General features: G+C 38.3%; 5 protein-coding genes and 1 non-coding gene across 10 annotated transcripts; 3 read left to right on the plus strand and 3 right to left on the minus strand.

Annotated features, from left to right (window-relative positions):
* The first annotated feature begins 64 nt into the window (after positions 1 to 64).
* On the plus strand, positions 65 to 3,551 carry LOC140773749 (GDP-mannose transporter GONST3-like). 3 transcript variants are annotated; one of them, XM_073116465.1, is made up of 3 exons: positions 68 to 735; positions 865 to 1,048; positions 2,150 to 3,551. In XM_073116465.1, exons 2-3 carry the CDS (start codon positions 1,019 to 1,021, stop codon positions 3,251 to 3,253), a joined length of 1,134 nt encoding a protein of 377 aa, XP_072972566.1. In that variant the 5' UTR covers positions 68 to 735; positions 865 to 1,018; the 3' UTR covers positions 3,254 to 3,551. The 3 variants fall into 3 exon arrangements, with proteins under 3 accessions (XP_072972568.1, XP_072972566.1, XP_072972567.1); XM_073116467.1 differs by lacking the exon at positions 865 to 1,048 and having other exon boundaries at positions 65 to 735; XM_073116466.1 differs by lacking the exon at positions 68 to 735 and having other exon boundaries at positions 753 to 1,048.
* Positions 3,552 to 3,967: 416 nt separating this feature from the next.
* LOC140773750 (protein SPIRAL1-like 3) lies at positions 3,968 to 6,104 on the minus strand. Of its 3 annotated transcripts, none has more exons than XM_073116469.1 (3): positions 5,982 to 6,104; positions 5,057 to 5,290; positions 3,968 to 4,306 (listed from the first exon to the last, which is right to left on the minus strand). In XM_073116469.1, the coding sequence occupies exons 2-3, from the start codon at positions 5,282 to 5,284 to the stop codon at positions 4,238 to 4,240; spliced, it is 297 nt and encodes a 98-aa protein (XP_072972570.1). In that variant the 5' UTR covers positions 5,285 to 5,290; positions 5,982 to 6,104; the 3' UTR covers positions 3,968 to 4,237. The 3 variants fall into 3 exon arrangements, with proteins under 3 accessions (XP_072972570.1, XP_072972571.1, XP_072972569.1); XM_073116470.1 differs by having other exon boundaries at positions 5,057 to 5,302; positions 5,982 to 6,084; XM_073116468.1 differs by lacking the exon at positions 5,982 to 6,104 and adding an exon at positions 5,791 to 5,927.
* A 1,039-nt stretch (positions 6,105 to 7,143) lies between these two features.
* Positions 7,144 to 10,377, minus strand: LOC140772844 (putative methylesterase 11, chloroplastic). Its single transcript, XM_073115059.1, has 5 exons — positions 9,837 to 10,377; positions 8,848 to 9,084; positions 8,347 to 8,490; positions 7,855 to 7,986; positions 7,144 to 7,756 (listed from the first exon to the last, which is right to left on the minus strand). Exons 1-5 carry the CDS (start codon positions 10,215 to 10,217, stop codon positions 7,469 to 7,471), a joined length of 1,182 nt encoding a protein of 393 aa, XP_072971160.1. The 5' UTR covers positions 10,218 to 10,377; the 3' UTR covers positions 7,144 to 7,468.
* Positions 10,378 to 12,200: 1,823 nt separating this feature from the next.
* On the minus strand, positions 12,201 to 14,671 carry LOC140773381 (uncharacterized). The gene is made up of 3 exons (XM_073115896.1): positions 14,410 to 14,671; positions 12,729 to 12,885; positions 12,201 to 12,495 (listed from the first exon to the last, which is right to left on the minus strand). Exons 1-3 carry the CDS (start codon positions 14,602 to 14,604, stop codon positions 12,365 to 12,367), a joined length of 483 nt encoding a protein of 160 aa, XP_072971997.1. The 5' UTR covers positions 14,605 to 14,671; the 3' UTR covers positions 12,201 to 12,364.
* TRNAS-AGA (transfer RNA serine (anticodon AGA)) lies at positions 13,450 to 13,531 on the plus strand. Its single transcript has one exon. It is a non-coding gene; the product is annotated as a tRNA-Ser (tRNA).
* Positions 14,672 to 14,914: 243 nt separating the features above from the next.
* LOC140773382 (uncharacterized) lies at positions 14,915 to 18,888 on the plus strand. The gene is made up of 3 exons (XM_073115897.1): positions 14,915 to 15,138; positions 18,319 to 18,397; positions 18,677 to 18,888. Exons 1-3 carry the CDS (start codon positions 14,987 to 14,989, stop codon positions 18,743 to 18,745), a joined length of 300 nt encoding a protein of 99 aa, XP_072971998.1. The 5' UTR covers positions 14,915 to 14,986; the 3' UTR covers positions 18,746 to 18,888.
* Positions 18,889 to 19,783: the final 895 nt, after the last annotated feature.

Raw genomic sequence — 19,783 nt, forward strand, 5'->3', positions numbered from 1 at the left:
CTCGCCTCGCCTCGCGCCGCTCGCTTTCCTTTCTCTCAGATCCGAGCTTCGTATTGGAGGACTGTCGTGACGACTCCTCCCATTAAATCCCTCTTGTCCTCAAATTACCCGCCTGCCCGTTTGGAAAAAATTCGATTTTGATTCGCTTCCCCGGACTTTGAGCCGATTCTGATGTTGGTAACCCGTAAAATTATGTTTGATTAATCGAGGAAGAGTCAGTGATTTGGTGTTGTCTTGTTTGAGTTTGACTAAGTTTGAGATTTAGGGTTTCTTGTGCTGCATTTGTATTAACTAGTTCTTGGAATTGCTACAAATGACCGTTGTTTATTGGAACTGTCAGAATACTAGTGTTGGTTATGTACCTACCAATCTCTACTTTAATAGAGTGTGGACATCGAGTTGTTTGCTCGTGTTTTCTAGTATGCTTGTACACAACTCCATCTAAAAGATGCTACCTTTATCTCAATATATGATATCTGGTTGGTAATGTGTCACTGTTCTTCTGCAAGTGTTTTGGAGACTCTTTTACATCACCGCATCCGCACTGTAGAATTTGGGGGTTAAAGAGCTTAAGATTCACTTTTGACTGCTTCCTAAGTTCTCAGTAAGACTCTATGTGTGTCGTGTTCATAAACTCTCTGGGAATTTCTGCGAGTTGGTGGCAGAAGGGTATTGTCCTGTTTGGAATAAGTCTACACAGCAAGGTTATTGGATTCTAGAGGAAGGGCTTGCGAGGTACATAGTTTCTATCACTTGGATAGTTGTAGCCTTCTTCTTTGACCTGGCAATTGTGTTATGGTCATGAACTCTCGCTTATTTTAATTTTAATTTTTTTTTGGTCTCTCCCTTTTCTATTTTACCAAGTGCTTGCGATGTGCTACTTCGTTGACTTCCCTTTGCATGTGGTTGGAGGAAGCCTTCTTCGGATTATGCTCTGTTAACTTCTTTGAGGGCAGTGTCTCTTTTCATCCTCTTCACATTTTTTTCCTCCTACTTCTCTGTGTTCTTCTTCACATAAATGGCGAATCCTCGAGCAGCCCGTTTCAAGGTACTGATTTTCTGGACTAGCATATCGGTGATCTCTTTATAGAGGACATTGGTTTGCTTTAAGATCTATTTCTTTGGTTTCTTGTTCTTGAATTCTTCTTTGTATATTCTACAAGGAAACTGATATTATAAACAAGTTTTGTTGGCCCTTTTGTTGGTTTGTTTTCTCCATGTTGTTCTGTGATTGTTGTTCTATTTTTTTTTTTTTTTTTTTTTGCACTAAGATGATACTAGTTTTTGGGGTCAGAAGATTGCCCAAATTTGTTGTGCTCAGCTTGTGCTGCTTCTGTATCTAATATTTTCCATATCATATTGTAAATCCACGCCCCTCATCTAGAATTCATTGAGATCCAAGGAATCTCTTTGAAAAAGATAAAAGTCAGGGAGAAAGCATTCATGGTAAAGTGACTGACATTGTAGATGATCGGTTTTATATAATATTGATAGTTTCTGTGGAGGATTAATTTGGATTCGGAAGAGGAAGGTCAGTTTGGATTTTCTGATTCTGCTGATCAGTGTATGCAGTAATAAAGAACATTGGTGTGGAATAGAAATGGCTGTTGTGATTCAGAATTTTACTGTAGTATAATTAGTGTTTTTTTAATAGAATGAACAATTTATAGCAAGTAATCAATTCTTTCAGAGAGAGAAGATGTGCGATGATTCAAAGAGACATAATTTAGACAATTTTATATGAATTGTTATAGATGATGTTAGGCAAGAATAAATAAATTAGGTTTTGGAGGATTTTCAAGAGGCAGGTGATGATCTGACTTCTGATTTTTGACTCAGTGGGTTATATACAGCGATGAAGAACACTGATTAGAAGAGGAATGGTTATTTTGATGTTCTTACTTGCAATGAAAAAACTTCTTTTTAGTAGCAGTTGACCGTGAAACCTGGTTCAGTTATTTTATAGTGACAGAAAAATCTAGAAGAGTAGGATCTCCTTTTCCTTTTAGAAGCTACTCTAAAGTTCAGGTGAATACACAGAAAAAAACTGACCCTCAGACACACTAAAGTTCTTATTAACTGATTTTGCTGTTTTGGATTCACTCCACATTCGTGATGCTCCATCTGAAACCATTTTCTTCCCCTGCAGATGTCTAATATATCTGATGCCTCGACGGACGATTCTTCTGCTACCAATGATGCAAATTCCACACTAAGTACTGAAGCGACATGGAAAATCACCCTTGTAAGCTTAATCCAGCAAGCATCTGTCTATGGTATAGCTGCTGGATACTGCTTGTCGGCATCGCTGCTGTCCATAATCAACAAATGGGCAGTTATGAAATTTCCTTACCCTGGTGCCTTGACAGCCTTGCAATACTCCACCAGTGTGCTTGGAGTTCTAATGTGCGGATGGTTAAAGATCATCGAGCACGATGCTCTTAACCTAAGGACCATGTGGAAGTTCTTACCTGCTGCTATAATGTTTTACCTTTCCCTTTTCACAAACAGTGAACTTCTCCTCCATGCCAATGTGGATACATTCATTGTGTTTCGCTCTGCTGTTCCCATATTTGTAGCCATTGGAGAGACACTCTACCTTCATCAACCATGGCCGTCACTAAAAACATGGCTTTCTCTTACCACTATATTCGGAGGCAGTGTGATCTATGTTCTCACTGATTACCAGTTCACTGTGACGGCCTACTGTTGGGCATTGGCTTATCTTGCAAGCATGTCAGTAGATTTTGTATATATCAAGCATGTCGTCATGACTATAGGACTTAATACATGGGGCCTTGTTCTGTACAACAACTTGGAAGCACTAATGTTGTTTCCCCTTGAGCTTTTTATAATGGGGGAGCTAAAGAAGATGCAGGATGACAGTGCTAAAGTCTCGAATTGGAATTCCTATGAAGTGATACTGCCAGTGGGTCTATCATGCTTGTTTGGTTTGTCGATATCTTTCTTTGGGTTCTCTTGTAGACGTGCAATCTCAGCAACAGGCTTCACAGTGCTCGGTATAGTGAACAAACTCCTTACAGTTGTGATTAATTTGGTTATTTGGGACAAGCATGCTTCCTTGGTGGGAACTGTAGGGTTGTTGATCTGCATGTCTGGCGGCATTCTTTACCAGCAATCCACCACAAAGCCCAAGGCACCAAAGACTGAAATAAAGGCTGAACCTGATGATGAGGAGCAGCAGAAGTTGCTGCAGACGCCGTCTGTCGCAGAAACTGATTCCTCTAAATAGCATGCTTTTTTGCTTCAGAAGTCTGAAATGAGTATTTCATTTATTTGTTGCCTTTCACAGAGTGCGGTACTTGAGACATCTTTTCTACAATTCTTCAAACTTCGAAATGTACTCAGACACAGCAGGTTCAATAGAAGAATACTTCTTACAGGATATACTGTAAGATTGATAGCTGTTACAACTTGATAGGAGTATATTGATTGTCAAGTGATAATATTTGTGCATCTCTATTTATCTGCAATGTTCTTTTATCAGGTAAAGATTAGTTATCAATATATATGCAATTTGATCGGTTGCATATACAGGAGTCTGTTGCCATTTATCTTGAAACAGTTATTTATTAGTTCTTGCAATCTAATTTCATTGTCTGCATCGGCAATTAAAGTTTGATATGAGGATGCTTTGTATTCATCTACAAACAAGCTCATAACGTTTTTTTCTAGGAAATTGATTGATTGAACTACTATATATATGATTGAGCATTTCGTGCCCGATGGACCAATAATTTGGTGGAGTAGCCTCTATATCAGATGCAGAACGGGACAGATGAGATCCATGTTTTCATGAAGCAGACACATTCATTTGTTGATTTCAGGTGACAAAGACCCTTAAACAGCATTAACAGTGGATTCAGTGAATGTTTGTCTCTACCATTTGACAGTTATACGGACCATCTCACTACAAGTATTAAAAGACAAGTCAACAAGACAAAACTTGTCAAAATAAAGAGGAAATGTAATAATATGGATACTGAACCAGGAGATATAATTACAGGACAAGGGGTGAATGTTTCTTGTTGCATTACCAACAGGTTTTGCTTAGCCAAGCTCCTAATGGAACAATTTTCACGCGAAGGTATAAATACATATCAAAGGGTTTTGGACAAACTAAAATTAAAAAGATCGTCCTTCCTTAACATGAAAGAAATGTCAACCACCTTATCTATTACACATGTGCTGTTTAAATCAGCCAGATTTATCATAATTACCCAAATAGGTAGCCAAGGGAAGAACCACCACCAGGAGCAGCATGCACCTTTGTAGAAGGTCTATCCTGCAGACAAACAGAAAAGAAGGGTGAGAAGATTGCACCATGCTTAAAAAAACTAAATGCAAAGAGAAATAATCAGGAAGTGTGCTAATGATATCAGTGTGTGCCTTCTATGTTCTCGTAAAAGTTTTGCTGCTAGATTTTGGATTCTGCTATACCGCATATGAATAGTATCAAAGAGAGTCTGTGATAATATTCTAACCACGTGTAGCCCTATCTTTTAGTTGGGTGATGGATCTAACAAAGTTGTGATTACATTTCAACTATAGATCCCAGATTTAAAACATATAATAAAAAGTAAGAAAACAAACTCTTAAAATGAAACCAAAATCTGAGATAGTTGCATCTCCTAGTGCAACTCTTATTTGAGTAATTACAGCAATGGTGACCTTTTGACCAATTCTTATATGCAGACTTATAAGTGACTGATCTATCAGTATACAAGAATCAACACAAATCAATGCTGAGTCTAAAATTAGTTAGGCTTAGATAAGAAGCAGATGTTTACCAAGCCCATGCTAACTATAAAGACATATCAACAGATTTTATAAGGACATAATAAATGGAACACTGTACTCTTCGGAAAAGCTGGTACTTAATAAAATGGGTAATTGATGTTTAAATGCAAGGACCAATTATAGAAGTATGATTGACGATTTAATATAAAGAACTTCCCTTCTACTTGCACAGTGCCTTCCATAAAGAAATCATGCATGAATTACACAACATCTTATTGAGCCAATAAGTTCATACCGTGATGAAATTGCCACTGTTCTGGCCATCCGCTCGACGGTAGTTGTTAGCGTGGCTGCCTGGGATGCCTGCTGGATTCTGCTTGCTGACATCAACTCGTGGTGGAGGAACTGGTTTCTGAACTGGTGCAGGATTCTCCACAGCGGCAGCCGATTTGGGAGTGTCACCGCTCCCAAATAGGTAGCCTAAAGAACTTTGACCTCCTCCACTGCTGACCCCACGACCCATCTTATCCTGCCAAGGCAACTATGTGAAGACATTCAAAAACCATAAATTTAGCACAAATGCAATTTCAAATGTTCTCCAGTATCTAGAAATAACTGAGAAAATATACCAAGTGACAGGAAATAGAATTCTAAACTTGATTATGAGTTCATAGCCATTACAGAAGTTCCGGCTCCTTAAAATTCCAGTCCTTTGGTTTGGAGGATTGTCAAGGTATTTACGCGTAAAGAGTCTAAAAGGTGCTTCTTTTAAATCACTCGGTAGTTCTTTGACCTATTATTACCAGCTCTAAATCATTTTCTACGCCCATGCCATATCTTATGGAAAGTATCATCTTGGGCGGAAATTTACTAAATTGAAAACGGAAATTATCAATCTACTTCATAAATGCCACAATCAATCGTTGTTATCAAACAAATCTTAGAAACAATCCGATTCATATCCTAATATAAAGAAAACATCAATCCTTTTAAAAGTACCAAAAGAGATAATCAAATCGACGATATAACCTCAAAAAGATTCAAATTGTCGCCCGAATGGCTCATTTATGGCCAGAAAAAAGAGCCTGGGAACGCCATTTTCTAGTGCTATTCCTAGAGAGATCAGAGATGTGACGAGAAAAGGCAGTAGAAATGAAGAAACTAGAATAGATTCCACTGTAAGAAAGCACAAGTCTAGAGTTAGGGATAGGATTTCGTACCTCGGATCCGACCGGAGAATAATAGATCGGCAAAATGAGCAACCAATGCGGAAGGGGAAGGGACTCCTCCTGGATTTTATAGAGAAGCCGAGGGCAAAACGGAGAGGGAAATAAATAAATAAATATATATATATATATATATATATATCCATTTTGCGATTTGATCCTTCTAATTCTAGTATTTGCATGTAGACTACTCCGAATCATTGTATTTTTCAGAAAAGCTTTGTTATTTTTTTCCTTTCGTTTTTTTCTATATGATTAATCTCAGAGGTGTTCGTTCATTAGCAAACAAAGTGTTATTTTGGCAGCAGTTCCGGGTCATAGAGTCGACGTATTTTTCTTTAGGAAAAATATGTACACACTCAACATACAAATAAATATAGAGATATATGCTTCAAGAAGGGATTTAGAATGCAGTAAGACCAGGACAATTTAGTTGGGCCCATTTCTTTTGAACATTTTGTACCAAAAGAAGAACAAAAGCATAATCTCCTGCTTAAGTTCACGCTGGCAATTATTATCCTTAGCTCTCGTTTAGTTTAAATATATAATTAATTTTAAAATAAGTATTTATTTTCGTTATTTTTAAAATAAATATGTATTTAACTTTAATGTGATAGGAAGTGAATGAAAAAATAGTCAAAAAGTATATTTTTTTTATACAAAATTACTATGAATGTTTTTTGATTTGATATAAAATAAATTGATGAAATAGAGTTTAAAAGTAAAATAGTAATTAGGTTTATGTGTGGCATAAAATATAATATTAATAAATAGTGTTTGTATTTTATAATCGGTAAAGAGTTATATTATAAAATAAGAAAATAAATGTTTTTGAACGAGGAGGAGTAGTCGGATGGTCCCTGGTTCATGCTAGGCATTAGTTCCATGAATCAATATTAATTGGATAAGGTAAAGAATGGTTGTTATTGCTACTGTTACAAGAGAACCATAACATATTCCAACAACTTGAAGATGAAAAGAAAGGCCAGTATCTAAAATATAGCAACTTAACCTTCTAACTTTTCCAATTCAGAGATTACTTATCAGCATGAGTTGCATATAAAAGTCCAAAGCTATCATGAATTTACACTGCAATTCTAACACTATAATGAGACCTCTTCTCAATATAAGAAGAAGAAGAAGAAGAAGAAGAAGATCTTAAATCTGGCTTTTTTATTAGTACATGACAGGTAAGTTCATATACTTGTAAATACAACAAGATTCTGGAAAGACAGGAATGGGTTAAAACTTGGAGAAAGTCTTCTTACTAGTTGTCAGCAGATACTACATCAATGTGAACATAAATATGGAGAAACAGGTTACCCGAGTATCCACAAGTAATACTGTAGAGTGACCTGCCACTGTAGTTGAGCATTCAAATCGCAAGAGGCTAATCGTTCGCGCATCTTTGACCTATGCAGCAAGCATCTACGTGTTCCCCATTACAGGCAGTCAAAAAATTGTTTTAGATAAGAATCATCTCAAGAAACCTGGGTTGAGGGGATCCTAGCAATTTCCACTAAGAGTTTGTGCAAAGCCTGTGGCTTTGAGAAGAAAGGCGAATGATCAGATCCTTTCAGCCTGAAAACCTTTTCTGGTGGATTTGCTTCACACATGCTCTGCTGTAGAGAGAGAGGAATTGCATTGTCCTCTGTGGTCTCTATATAGAATCTCTGAACTGATCCGTATTTCTCATCTGAGAGAGAGAGTTTCTCCAATGTTGGTGCAAAGGGGATGGGCCTCATAGAAACCAAAGCCAGGGAAACATCCTTGGGAAACCAACAAAATGTAAGAGATCACCAAATAATGCTGTAATAAGAAATTCTCAACTTTATCTTCTTTATCTCAATCAACCAGAAATACATACCTTAGCAGGACTTTGATTAAACAGCAAGTCTTTTAACAAAGCCTTATCGAGATTGATAGCTGTAGGAGGCTGGTCCTTCCCATTTGAATAGACAAACATCTGTGCCTGTCGAAGCAGATCATTTGTGTCGGCCTATAATGGAGATTGAGGTTAGATTGGTGTTAGCATCATCTTCTGTGACAACGTAATTAACATGCTACACACACACTACAGATCATAACCTCTAGTCTATCACAGTTTTGAATGATCATCTTTTAGAATCTTTCAATTCAACTTGAGATAACTTCATACCTTCAGGTCCTATACAAAGAATACAATCATCCCTTGATTCTTTATGTAGGTGTGAAATATACCAATATTCTAAGAATAGTATATCCATAAATTCATCTTCAATTTGAGATTTCAATCAAGAGAAAATCACAAGCCCATAATCTTAAGGAGATGAACTAGAGTTCTAAATGTGATTGTATCATTGCAAGGATGGATAAAAACCTGCTGTGAGAACATATCAAGAATACTACAGCCATTCGTCAGCATTGCTGCACAGAGAAAAACAGCTTTGGCAACTTTATGTGGGAACATTTCCATAACATACGATATACAGGCACCACCAAAATCATGCCCCACCAAAATCACCTGCAGAAAATACAGCCAATTATAATTTTCAAAGATGTGACTGCAACCAGAAGTTGTATGCATCACATGAAAAGTGTTTCTAAACCATGCTTTCAGATTCTTCAGTTGCAGCTCCTTATAACCAGAAAAGAGGAATTAACAACCTCAGTATAAAGGGCATCTGCCATATGGAAGATACAGCTGCATCACTGACAAGAATTTGATAGAGCCTAGAGGATGTCTTTAATGACATTTTTTTATGTGTTATTACTCCAACAATTTAGAAGTATACTAAGAGAAAATGATAACCAAGTAAAGTACAATCACTTAGGACTAGTTATAAGAATAATGCTTGGGAATATAAGGAAGAATGTAAACCTTTTCCCCATCGCTGAGGTTTTCAAGAAAACTTGTAAGTGGATCAGCGTATTCAGAAATGCTGGTTATTTTATTTGTATCAAAAGAATGAATTCCAGAGCCTGCGAGATCTATAGCATTGACTTTGAACCCACTGTCTTCAAGAAGTGCTATAGTTTTGTACCAACACCAAGCACCAAAACCACCACCATTTACAAGAACAATATTTTTGGTCTCCAAATCATCAACTTTTATTTCCTGTTTCAAAGTAAAAGTAACCATGGATTACACAATCAACAAGATAAAGGAGAAGGGTAGAAGAAAACATGTTCATCGTGATTGTCAATATTAGAAGAACAGTATCCGAGTGGAAGCTATATCATATATCGTCCATAGACAAGTATATGAGGAATAATAATATTTAGTTTCTTATTGTAGAACATCAAAGAGCTATAAAGAAAAAACTGGAGGGAGATCACCAAAATGTAAGCACAGGATCCACCAGCGTCAAGTCGCATGAAAACAGTGACATTCGTGTACAAGAGAACAAGAGGATCAAACATAAACAGAAAGCTGCATATCTCCTTATCAAAGAGTAAAGTGTAACATCTGAAACAAAAAGACAGTCGGAGAAAACAATATTCAAGAAACAGATAGGAGATAGTAAGAGAGGATAGTTATTTCATCATTCCCGCTGCACTAAATTGCAGGGAGATCTATCTTTATGGAGCTAAATAGTTTCCTCGGATACACATATATAACTTCTCAAACAAGTTTCCAAATAAATTATTGATTGTCTACGTATATTCCATAATTCTCCAAATTAGTAACACTCATCTATTACTCGCGATATTAAAAAAATACCCCTTCACATATAAAAAATATTATTAAAAACTATAAATTATAACCATGCCATGCATCAAGTTCAAAATTTTCTTGATCATCCAATCAATACTAATGAAAGTAACCCAATCGGTCATATAATCCAAATTAATCGAATCAAATCCAACCTGATTAACCAACTGCTGGGGCTGCAGAACCTGATCGGCGAGCGACCTCGGCCGCGAGCTGGAGCTCCTCGGTAGCGCCTGCTTCTTCTGCCCAGGACCCGGATGTCTCAACGACGTTGACCGATCAAACGGCACTGCGGCGGCGCCTCCTCCGCTGCCGTTATGCTGAAGCACGATCGCCGCCGCCGCTGCGAGGGCTTGCTCGTGGATCAAAGCCTCCTCCGACATCTCCTTCCTCCCTGGACGCCTCCACCGCTCACTCGACCCCAGAGCCCCCGCCGCCGCCATCGCCGACGACGTCACACCGCCGCGGCGTCGACCCGGCGGCAGCCGTCTCTTAGTCTCCTCCCCGTCAGAGAAGCACGATAGGAGAGCGCCCATGGCAAGCGCATGAGAGAATCAGAGCAAATTTGGGAGGATTTTGGGAAATCTAGGGATTTGAGAGGGGATTTGCGCTGCAATCTTCTTTCTTTCTTCGTCTCGTCTAGTAGTATTTTTGAAAGACGGCGGAGGAAAAAGAGAACCCGAAAGATACTTATACGGGCACTAAAAAGATCAAACCGCATAAAACTCCATTTGAATTTGTATATTACGATTCTTATACCAAAAAAGAATTCCCTAAAAACATTGGATGTCAAACGCAAAATTTCCATACATTTCCAAGCATAATTTGCACCCAGAATTTGACCCATTCACTATCTTGTGGATCGTGCACTCCTCATTCAACGGAAACTAATGGGTCCCCCGATCCGAGGGCCGTGGTCGGTGGATTCTGTCTGCAACCTCGGGTGTAGGAATTTCCTGCAGTCGGGCTATTTAGCAGTTTAACCCCTAGAATTTAAATAAATAAGACAATAAATAGATTTTTCCGAGTGTGTACGTGTTTGGATCCAGTCTTTGCTACTCGAAGTTGCCAAGTAAGAATGGATACTAAGCTTTTGACTTGTTCAAAATAATTAGGCTCTGTGGGTTTTTATTTCTTCAGGAAACGTAGAAAAAAATAGCCAAAGTATTCAAAATTCAAAATTCAATCATAAAAAATTGCTTCCATTTCTTCAACAATGAAGCATTCAGTCCTTCATTTCACGCTAATTGACCCCAAAAAAGGAGCAAAGAAACTCAACTTTGACATCCAGAGCAGAGAATGTGGAGATTTCTTCATGTCAAGATTGTACTCTCTATAATTTATTTGCGACTCCCAGTTCAAGAAGAATGACTATTTGGTAGGTTCCTTTTTTGATGATTAATAAACAATGTAGGTGGAAGGTTAGTGTTCCAATTAATTCATAGAGTAGAAGTTTGCTTAAATGGTTCTCACATGTCACATGCCCCCTCTCCCAAAAAGATAGCTTCAAGTTGCTTCAGACTTGTCTTTGTGGGAAAGCAATGTGGAGAAGATGAGCAGCATCATTGCACCATGCCTGCAGCCTGCCTCATAGGGGCATAACAAATAGATTGGATTCCATGAGAAATTTGAGGGGGTTTTTGTTCACTTTATGCTTTATAATAACAGAGGTAGGTGGCAGGTAAGTGACTGAGGCCTTTCATGGTTTCAGGTGATTAAAGCTCTCACTCCTGACTTACAAAGGCTGATGATGACTCTATTATCATAACTATCTAATGCAAATGGGAACAGGAGAATATATGATCTATGTCTTTATTAATACACATTTGACTCCAGAAATTTTCAATTCTTCTTCTTCTTCTTCTTCATTTGAGTGAATTACACCCTCTTTACCTGTGTCTCCTTCAGCAAGAGAAAATGGCATCTTATATTTAAATATTGTTCTTCGATCTTAGGATAGTATGCAACAGTTCCAAAGTAGCTTCCAACAGATCGTATGCTCTTCCTTTAGGTGCGGTCACGAAATCCGGAAGATGGAGCTGGTTGGTTACATCACTCAAAGTGAGTGAAGATATGTAGAATGTGAGATCCATGGTGCCTTGACCTTCCTATCACGAGTCGCTCGTTAGTCGTTCCTCATCTCTGTTAACATCCAAGAAGTGATGATGCGAGACTGCCATGGCACAGGCTTGACCTCCTTTGTGGCACAGGCGTGACCCAAGGCTCTGTGGCCCAGCCGCCGTGACTCAGTATATTTGTAACAAAAAAGAAGAAGAAAAAAGACCATTTGACTCAAGACCCAAAACCAGCTCTAGTTACAATAACCACGAGATTATCTTTACATTTCGCTTTGCTATAAGAAAGATTCATCTTTGCTTGCTAGTTTCCCCCACTAGAAATAAGAGCAATTCCGCAACTTTACAGGCACGACCTGTGAGAGAACTTTTGCAGCTTGTGATTCAGAATCTTTTTAGAGAATAATTTAGAGATGGACGGTGCAAAAGTGAAGAAGAATTAAGTTTTGCATGACAGAACTTGTCGATAAACTTTTGTATTGCAGAAACGGCTGTGAAGCTGTTACAAAGAAGGCAATTCAGTTCATAAATACGATAGGATATTGCACTTCTTTGGAATTGGCAAAAGAAGGAAAAGGAAACCGTGGTAGGTGAAAAAAGTCTTAATATCAGCCATCAGATACAGAGTCATTTCTACTTAGTGTCTGTATGATGGCTTCTAAAACTTTGATTTCACTGTCTTTCTTTGATATCTCCTCTTGTTTTGCTCGCAGCTCTTCCATGTGCAACTTGAACACCTCTGCAAGTGTAGAAAAGCATATGGTATCAACTAATGATTTCAAATTCAGGCCAAACACAGATCTTCAAAGGCTTTGTAGCAAAAGTTTATGATAGTGATATAAACATATAATTTCTTTTCCTTGTTATGCAGACCATCTTCTTCTTCTTTTTTTACATTTATACAGTAACACAGTTTAAATCAATTGACACATATATCTAAAAGAGAGTATGATTAGGTATGAAGAATGATACTTGAAGTGTTCTCCAGTTCCTTTGTAATTTCCTGCGCACGTAATTCAGCAGCTCGCTGAGCTGCTTCAGCTTGCCGTTTGTCAGAGCGAGCTCGAGCTGCTGCTGCAATCGCTGCATCAAGCTCTCGTTCCAAAGTCTCCACCCTCTGTTCAAGAGTCTGAAGAAGAGAACTGATGCAATTACTGGTAGAACAAAAGGCTGCCAATAGGTTAAATTTTCAAGTAAAGTTTTCACACATTACTAGCGTCACACCAGTCACCATATGACATTTTCCAGCCTGCCAAATATTTCAATAAAATACGATAAAATCTTTACTAGTAGGAGAAGCAAAATAAAGAAATCACCTATACTCAAATTTCAATGCAAGATAGATGACCTACTCTAACTAATGAGTCCTTGAATCAATCGAAAATAAAAAAGAATCATTTTAAGGATTATGCTATCTTTAACCCACATTGAGAGCGAGAAGACCTTTCGACATGTAAATGTGGGAAATTTCCAATTCCTCAAATGTCAATGGGCCCATTAGGTCCATTTATTTACTAGATCACTGAACTCAATGGAGGGCAAGAAAGAGTTTCATAGCTCTTGCTATTGCAAAAAAAGGATTAAATACAGACTACATCAGCACACACAATTCCCATTTTTCTCTGATTCGTGCATATATGTTGAAGAATGCTTCTATCCGACAGATTCAATGTTATGATTCTGCAAACTACAAGTGGACGTGCCGGAGCGGTTACCAGGCATGACTAGAAATCATGTGGGCTCTGCCGGCGCAGGTTCAAATCCTGCTGTTCACGAATTAAATTTTACAGGGGCTGCGGCCTGAATTGTCAAAAAATGATTCTGCAAACTATTGGAAGATATACAATAAGGTATAACTTCCAACTTTTTCCACCAAAAGTTTACCTGTTACTCAATCACTATTATGTTTGAAATTCTGCATACATTGACTAACTGCTAAATTCAGTTTTTACAAGAGATTTGTCAATTGGAAAGGCGGCCTTTTGCGAGTAGCCATAAACTTTTCATTTTGCCCTCGATTTCAGATCAGCAACTTTGAGTAGCCCCTTCCACTTCCTATAGATTCTCTTGTTTCACCCTATATTTGTTAGACATGAAGCTTTATTTCATTGTGTTGGGACAGATAAAAACAGATGAGGTTGAGCTGCTTCATTATGCCATGTCCTACCTACTTGAACTAGAGCCTAGAAACCATTAGTTAGTCTGTCTACAAAGTCCCAATTGCTAACTTCAAACTATCTAATTCAGTAATATAATGGCCACGTATCCCAAGATGAAGACATACAGAGATCCCATGTAGAAGCACCAAGTTCCAAAAAGTAGGAGAATAAGAACCAATTGGAAGAAGAGACATAAAACCTAGAAAAGGTGAAATTTTGCAGATAAAAATCCAATTTCATGGATTGCAGTTATCTTGTGTTCCCATTTGGATCAAAGGAGGCAGATTTCAATCGAATAAATCGATTGGTGCATAATCAACCCTTCCCAAACATAAACTTCTCCAAATTTTCTCCGGCGGACGAATTATAAAAAGAGAAAAAAACAACAACAAGGAATCAACCCAAACCAGCAAAAGGCGCAATCTTGGGAACGATTCGAGCCATACGAACTCGTGGGTATCTTAGAAGAGATCGGAGAGGAATGAAGGACATACTTTGATCGTCCTAGCCTGGTCGGCGGTGAGGGAAGCCTTGGCGAACGTGTCCTCCTCTACGAAGACGGCCTTCTTCGCAAGAAGCTTCTGAAGTGAGTCCAAATTGGATCCCATCTCCGAGAGGTTGACGATGGCTGCCTTCCACCTCTCTCCCCCTCCGCCGGCTCCTGCGCCGCCCTTCTCCTTCGCGGCCATCGCCGTAGATTCCGGTCGGGCCTTCCTCTTTACTTCTCTTACTTGATTAGGATTTCCTAGGATCGATGTCAAGCGACCGATTGAAGGGTTAAAATGAAGATTTTACAATATAAGGGTGTTATCCGTAATATTACACATCAATAGTAGAAATTAAAAAGTGGCAAAAACCAACATGGAGGTACTTGTCTGCAATTTTCTCTTTGTTGAGGAACAAAAAGGTAAATAAACACAAGATGAATCACCACCGTTAATCTCTTCATAGACGGGCAAGATCGACCGGGTGTGAGGATAAAATTATCCATTATCCAAGATAATGCCGGGCGACGAGTAAAGCAAGCGATAGCTCGGGAGAGAAGAGGAGAGAAGAAGAGAGGGTTTTGTGATGGAGAAGTACTTTGGGAACGCGTATCGAGGCGATCCAGGAGTTCCCCACACGGATCCGGAGAGGTTCGTGAACATATGGATCGGATCCTTCGCCTTCTCCGCCCTCACCTGGTCCAACCCTTACATGTGGCAGCTCTCCAACCAGTTCAAGTAAGTAAACTGTTCTAATGTAAGGGTTGCATGGTTTCTCTTTTACCTTCTTCGTATTGGTGGAATTGTGTGCTGGTTTGATAAAGTGTTGGTTCCTTCGAGTACAAACCGATACAATTTGATAGCTAAGTCGCTTGCAAGGAGGAAATGAAGGAGATGACCGGAGTCTGGATTTATGAGAGGAGAGAGAGGGGAAAGATTGCATCTTTTGTGAGAGAATGGAGAATTGTATGATATTCTTTGGAGAGGAAATTTGTGGAGAAGATGGTGAATTGAAGCTCCAATGGTGCAAAATTCGTTACTTTTTTTATTTGTGACAAGCATCAATATTTGCTTTTATCGGTAACTGTCTTACTTTATTATTGTTTTCTTGTTTTCTATCACAACAGTTGCATTATACGGGTATAGTGTGGAAAATGAATCAGATAAATCTACTATTAGTATGGTTAATGATTTGGGACCGCCCTTTTGAGGATTTGGTTATCTATGGATGATATGAGATAATGTGACTGCATCGTGTATAAATGAAGCGTAATAAGGACTATGGAACTTGAGAAGAGCTAGGGAAAATCTAGGACTGTTCACTACTGATGTGCTAGTAGAAGTGCCTTTCTTTTATGAAAGGATATAGTACGATCAGTAAGCAATTGATTGTGTGATGTTAACTAAGTAAAATTTCTTTACGCATCCATATGTCCCGTCAATGCGAAAATTGTTTGTTCCACATTGCATAAACTTTAAGTAGCCCATAGAGCTTTACTTTGCTCTAGGACAAACATAACTCAGACGATATAGTACTTTGCACCGGCTACTCTAAAAGCTTAAACTATTAGAAAATGATGGTCTTCATATTTTATACTTTTACATCCCCCACACTTTTGTGCTTCATATAAGCTCAAGAATTGAACTTAAATTTATTGGGTGGATGTTTTATATTTTAAACAACAAATGTGCTTTGATAGGATTTAAACTCAAAATCTCTAGTCTGATGTCATGTTAACTCACTAATTAATCTAAAAATTTAAGGTGTTCGAGAATAGTGGTTTTTATATTTTTATATTTGAGCACTTTGAAAATCTTGGACATGCTATGAAAAAAGCATGGGGTTCTTGGCGATCTCAAGACATGATGTGCCTATTAATGTCGAAATTCCATATTGTTAGTTTTTGTTGCGTCAATTGGAGACACCATTTATCCCCAGAATGGTATTGGTTGGCAAAATATGAGTAGAACTTAGTTTTATAATAACAGTGAGTTAGAATGAAGTTGAATTTATGTTAACTTTTTGTCAATGTAATGCATTCTTGATCTGCACTGCATCTTCAGAAAAGTGGGCCATAAGATTGCACTCAATATTCTTTTGACACGCTGTTAGTCATGTTTAAGGTGATACATGAGGAGCCAAATAACTTGAGCATGTTCTTGCTGAATCCAACTTGAAACACAGAATGACAGAGAATGAATTATCTTTAATTAGTTACTACATTGATCATAATTTGTGTGGTTTATATGAAGCATCCATTTGTTGCCCTAGCACAAGAATGCAGCTTTATATTTCTTATTATAGTTCTGTTATAGATGTTCATACCGAATCCTTTTGCTTTGAAGTTATTGTAGATTAAATCAGATGACTTAGCTGATCCTATCAAGCTATCAGTATTAGTGGAATGTCCAAAAAGTTGAGTGTAATTTTCATTCGTACCTGGCCAAAAAGAGGTTTCTGTTTTCAATAGTTTCGGCCGGTGTCCCTTCAGCTTCAGCTTCTCCAATTTGCAGGATAAGTAACCAATCCCCCTGAATGCAGAAAGACTTAAAAGAAAGAATAGCACATGATGGAAGCAAATTTAATCATTCTTTAGGAAGTCAGTACTGTTGGGACTTTTGGCCTTTTATGGTTTTATGGTGAGGCTGTAATGATCTCTGACATCTTCAATTCACATAAGTCGTCATCATGTCAGAGGATCAATATATATATATATATATATATATATATCTAGAAGAGTTTAAGAGGACGACTTAGACATTGTTTATTGAGATATAGGTTTGTGAGAACACAAAAACTTAATACCATGATTTAGTTGTAACCTACTAATACAAGACTTTCTAGAAAGCATGCATAAAGGTGATCTTATGTATGAAAAATATAGTTATATAATCTGGTTTGCCCGTGATGCAGTTCTTAACTTTTCTCTAGGGGTGTAAATAAGTCGAGTGTGAGCCAGCCGACTCTGACTCAACCTTAGCTCGAAATTAATTTCGAGCCTTAAAATTGAGCTCAGGCTCGGTTCAGACTCGGCTCAGCTCAACTCGAGCCAAGCCCAAGCGAGGCCAGACCGAACTTGAGCCTAAAATGAGCCTATCATCAAGCCGAGCTAGACCAAGCCAGATCAACCCCAAGTCGAGCCAAAGAAGAAGAAGATCGGGCCTGCGGGACGGTGCTGGAGAGATGTGTGGCGGAGGTGCTAATCCACCTCGATCAGCTAAAAATTTGCTAGCATTGCGATAACTTGACGAGGCGGCTTGTTGTTGCCGAAGGAGGGAGAGGCGGCACTGTAGCAATGGCTTGGTGATGAGTCGGCACAGCGGCGGCGGCTTGGTGATGAGGTGGCACAGCGGTGACGGCTTGGCAAAGGAGGATGAGGCAGCATCGGCGCATCGCAATAGCAGAGGAGGCGGGGATACGAAAATGGGATTTGGGGATTGATATTTTTCTCACCCCTTTTATACCAAGCTTATAAAGCCGAGCCTATCGAGCCGGCTCCAGCTCAGGCTCGGCTCGATATTAATTTCGAGCTGGTTTTGACGGCTCGGGCTCGACTCATCTCTAACCAAGCCGAGCTTAAGCCGCTTGTTTAAATTGATAGCCCTGCTTCTCTCATGTATCATTTATTACCTTGATTTTCCAACTCATGCTACAGGCAGTTTTGGACCTCATTGGTATTCTAAAAGTGATCTTGATGCCATCTACTATTGGAAATTCTATAATTGGAGACTCAAAAATGTTGATCTTATTTCTTATCTTGCAGAAAAAGTATTATCTTCAATCATGATAAATTTCTTGAATGTTATAAAACAATCATGTGGTCTATATACTATTTGGTGGCGACTAATCAATTTTTATACTAACTTATGTGCAAGATGCCTATTTACCTGGCATATCCTTGGTTAAATATTGTGCAGCTGGCATGATAAAGCTATGATGTTTGAACACTACCATTGGAAGAAAGCCGTGGATAAGAAGCAACCATATCAGTTTAAGGTAACACAGTGAATTATGATTGATTGATCATCCTGTCCTCTTTGGCAATTTTGTCAATTTCAAATAGCTCTCTTTTTTCCTTTTGTTTGTTTTAAGCAACTCACTGGGAATCCAGATTTTAGAGTTCAATTATTGACTAATTGATAGATTGAACAGTTCAGAGCAAGTGGACCATATAGGGAGGCTTGAACAGAGTTGGTTCAGAGCCAGTTTGTTAAGCATTTGTATTATTAACCTGTTGCCATACTATTAACACTTGTATGCTTTCTCTCTTTTCAGTGGAACCAGTACATGAGCAAGCCATTAAGGGACTCCTACTATTTCAACTGGCCTGTCTACTTCCCATAACTATGCAGATATGTTTGTCTGCTATGTCGTTGTTCTGAACAAACAGCTAGTAAGAGTTGTTTTCATGTGGATCAGCCTTGAGGAGTTGTAACTTGTGGGTGAACTGGGTCCATTTTATAAAAACTAAGATGTTCTTGCAGTTATTTATGTTGGTCTGTGCTTTTGCCTTGATTTTTACCAATATATACAATCAAGATCAGTATGGGCAACTGATGGCCCCATATTGGTAAGTTCTGATCCCAGTAATATGTTCCTGATAAGAATTTTTGTTTGCATGGAACACTGCAATACACTTTCTGTGATCATTTCATACTATATCCTTAACCCAGATAAGGTGTCTGTCTCATGGTCCACAGGGTTGCAATTGAGCTGAAGCTTTAACATGAGTGGACCCTGGCAAGTTTTACTTGGATCCATTTATTTTATGAGCTAATCTTTCACCATGTAATTAATTTTCCAAGTGCACATGCAATGTACTGAATTGGTAACAGGAAACTTAAATAAGAGGACCTTCGGTGGGTCAGATCTGGTTAAAAGTGGCTTGGAAGTTTGTCCTCGCATGGAATGGGTCATATATTTGCTCCAGATGAGTACATGACTACCAGGATTAGTGGAGGGGTCGGATTTGATGCGTTTTGATCGGGTCGTAGTAACGTGAATATGAACACGATCCATTTATTAGATGGATTAATAAATTTTAAACACAAATATGGTCTATTAATTAAATGGGTTACACGTATCAGGAACAAATTATTGATCAACATAAAAAAAATTTGGTGTAATAAATGAGTTATGTGAGTTATAAACATGTCATCATAAAGTAAGGAATACATAATCAGATTAGGTGGATTAATATGATCTGAATTTGATTATATTAAAACTAAGCTTGTTTAATATCTTCAATTTCATGTCGGTTAAAAATTGACATCTTAAAGCAGGATTGCTTAGCAAATACATATTATACCTTGTGGTATATAAATTTTCGGTGCATGTCTCTGCAGATCAACAAAATTTGAAATCTCCTTTACGAGTAATTCT

The sequence above is a fragment of the Typha angustifolia genome, chromosome 13 (genome assembly GCF_048772165.1).
Source record: "Typha angustifolia cultivar Huaian chromosome 13, ASM4877216v1, whole genome shotgun sequence".
Taxonomy (NCBI): domain Eukaryota; kingdom Viridiplantae; phylum Streptophyta; class Magnoliopsida; order Poales; family Typhaceae; genus Typha; species Typha angustifolia.

Bases quoted from the DNA above. Each gene is read 5' to 3' on its own strand.
- LOC140773749 (XM_073116465.1), top strand. From the start codon at position 1,019: ATGGCGAATCCTCGAGCAGCCCGTTTCAAG. The intron at 1,049-2,149 runs GTACTGATTTTC...CTTCCCCTGCAG, and splicing joins CTCGAGCAGCCCGTTTCAAG to ATGTCTAATATATCTGATGC.
- LOC140773382 (XM_073115897.1), top strand. From the start codon at position 14,987: ATGGAGAAGTACTTTGGGAACGCGTATCGAGGCGATCCAGGAGTTCCC. The intron at 15,139-18,318 runs GTAAGTAAACTG...AATATTGTGCAG, and splicing joins CAGCTCTCCAACCAGTTCAA to CTGGCATGATAAAGCTATGA. The intron at 18,398-18,676 runs GTAACACAGTGA...CTCTCTTTTCAG, and splicing joins AGCAACCATATCAGTTTAAG to TGGAACCAGTACATGAGCAA.
- LOC140773381 (XM_073115896.1), bottom strand. From the start codon at position 14,604: ATGGCCGCGAAGGAGAAGGGCGGCGCAGGAGCCGGCGGAGGGGGAGAG. The intron at 12,886-14,409 runs GTATGTCCTTCA...TCTCTTCTTCAG, and splicing joins ACCAGGCTAGGACGATCAAA to ACTCTTGAACAGAGGGTGGA. The intron at 12,496-12,728 runs GTATCATTCTTC...CTACACTTGCAG, and splicing joins GGAACTGGAGAACACTTCAA to AGGTGTTCAAGTTGCACATG.
- LOC140772844 (XM_073115059.1), bottom strand. From the start codon at position 10,217: ATGGGCGCTCTCCTATCGTGCTTCTCTGACGGGGAGGAGACTAAGAGA. The intron at 8,491-8,847 runs GTTTACATTCTT...TATTTTCTGCAG, and splicing joins ACCTCAGCGATGGGGAAAAG to GTGATTTTGGTGGGGCATGA. The intron at 7,757-7,854 runs GTATGTATTTCT...TGGTTTCCCAAG, and splicing joins TTAATCAAAGTCCTGCTAAG to GATGTTTCCCTGGCTTTGGT.
- LOC140773750 (XM_073116468.1), bottom strand. From the start codon at position 5,826: ATGAGCCATTCGGGCGACAATTTGAATCTTTTTGAG. The intron at 5,291-5,790 runs GTTATATCGTCG...TTGCCTTGGCAG, and splicing joins ACAATTTGAATCTTTTTGAG to GATAAGATGGGTCGTGGGGT. The intron at 4,307-5,056 runs GTATGAACTTAT...GTTTGTCTGCAG, and splicing joins ACAGTGGCAATTTCATCACG to GATAGACCTTCTACAAAGGT.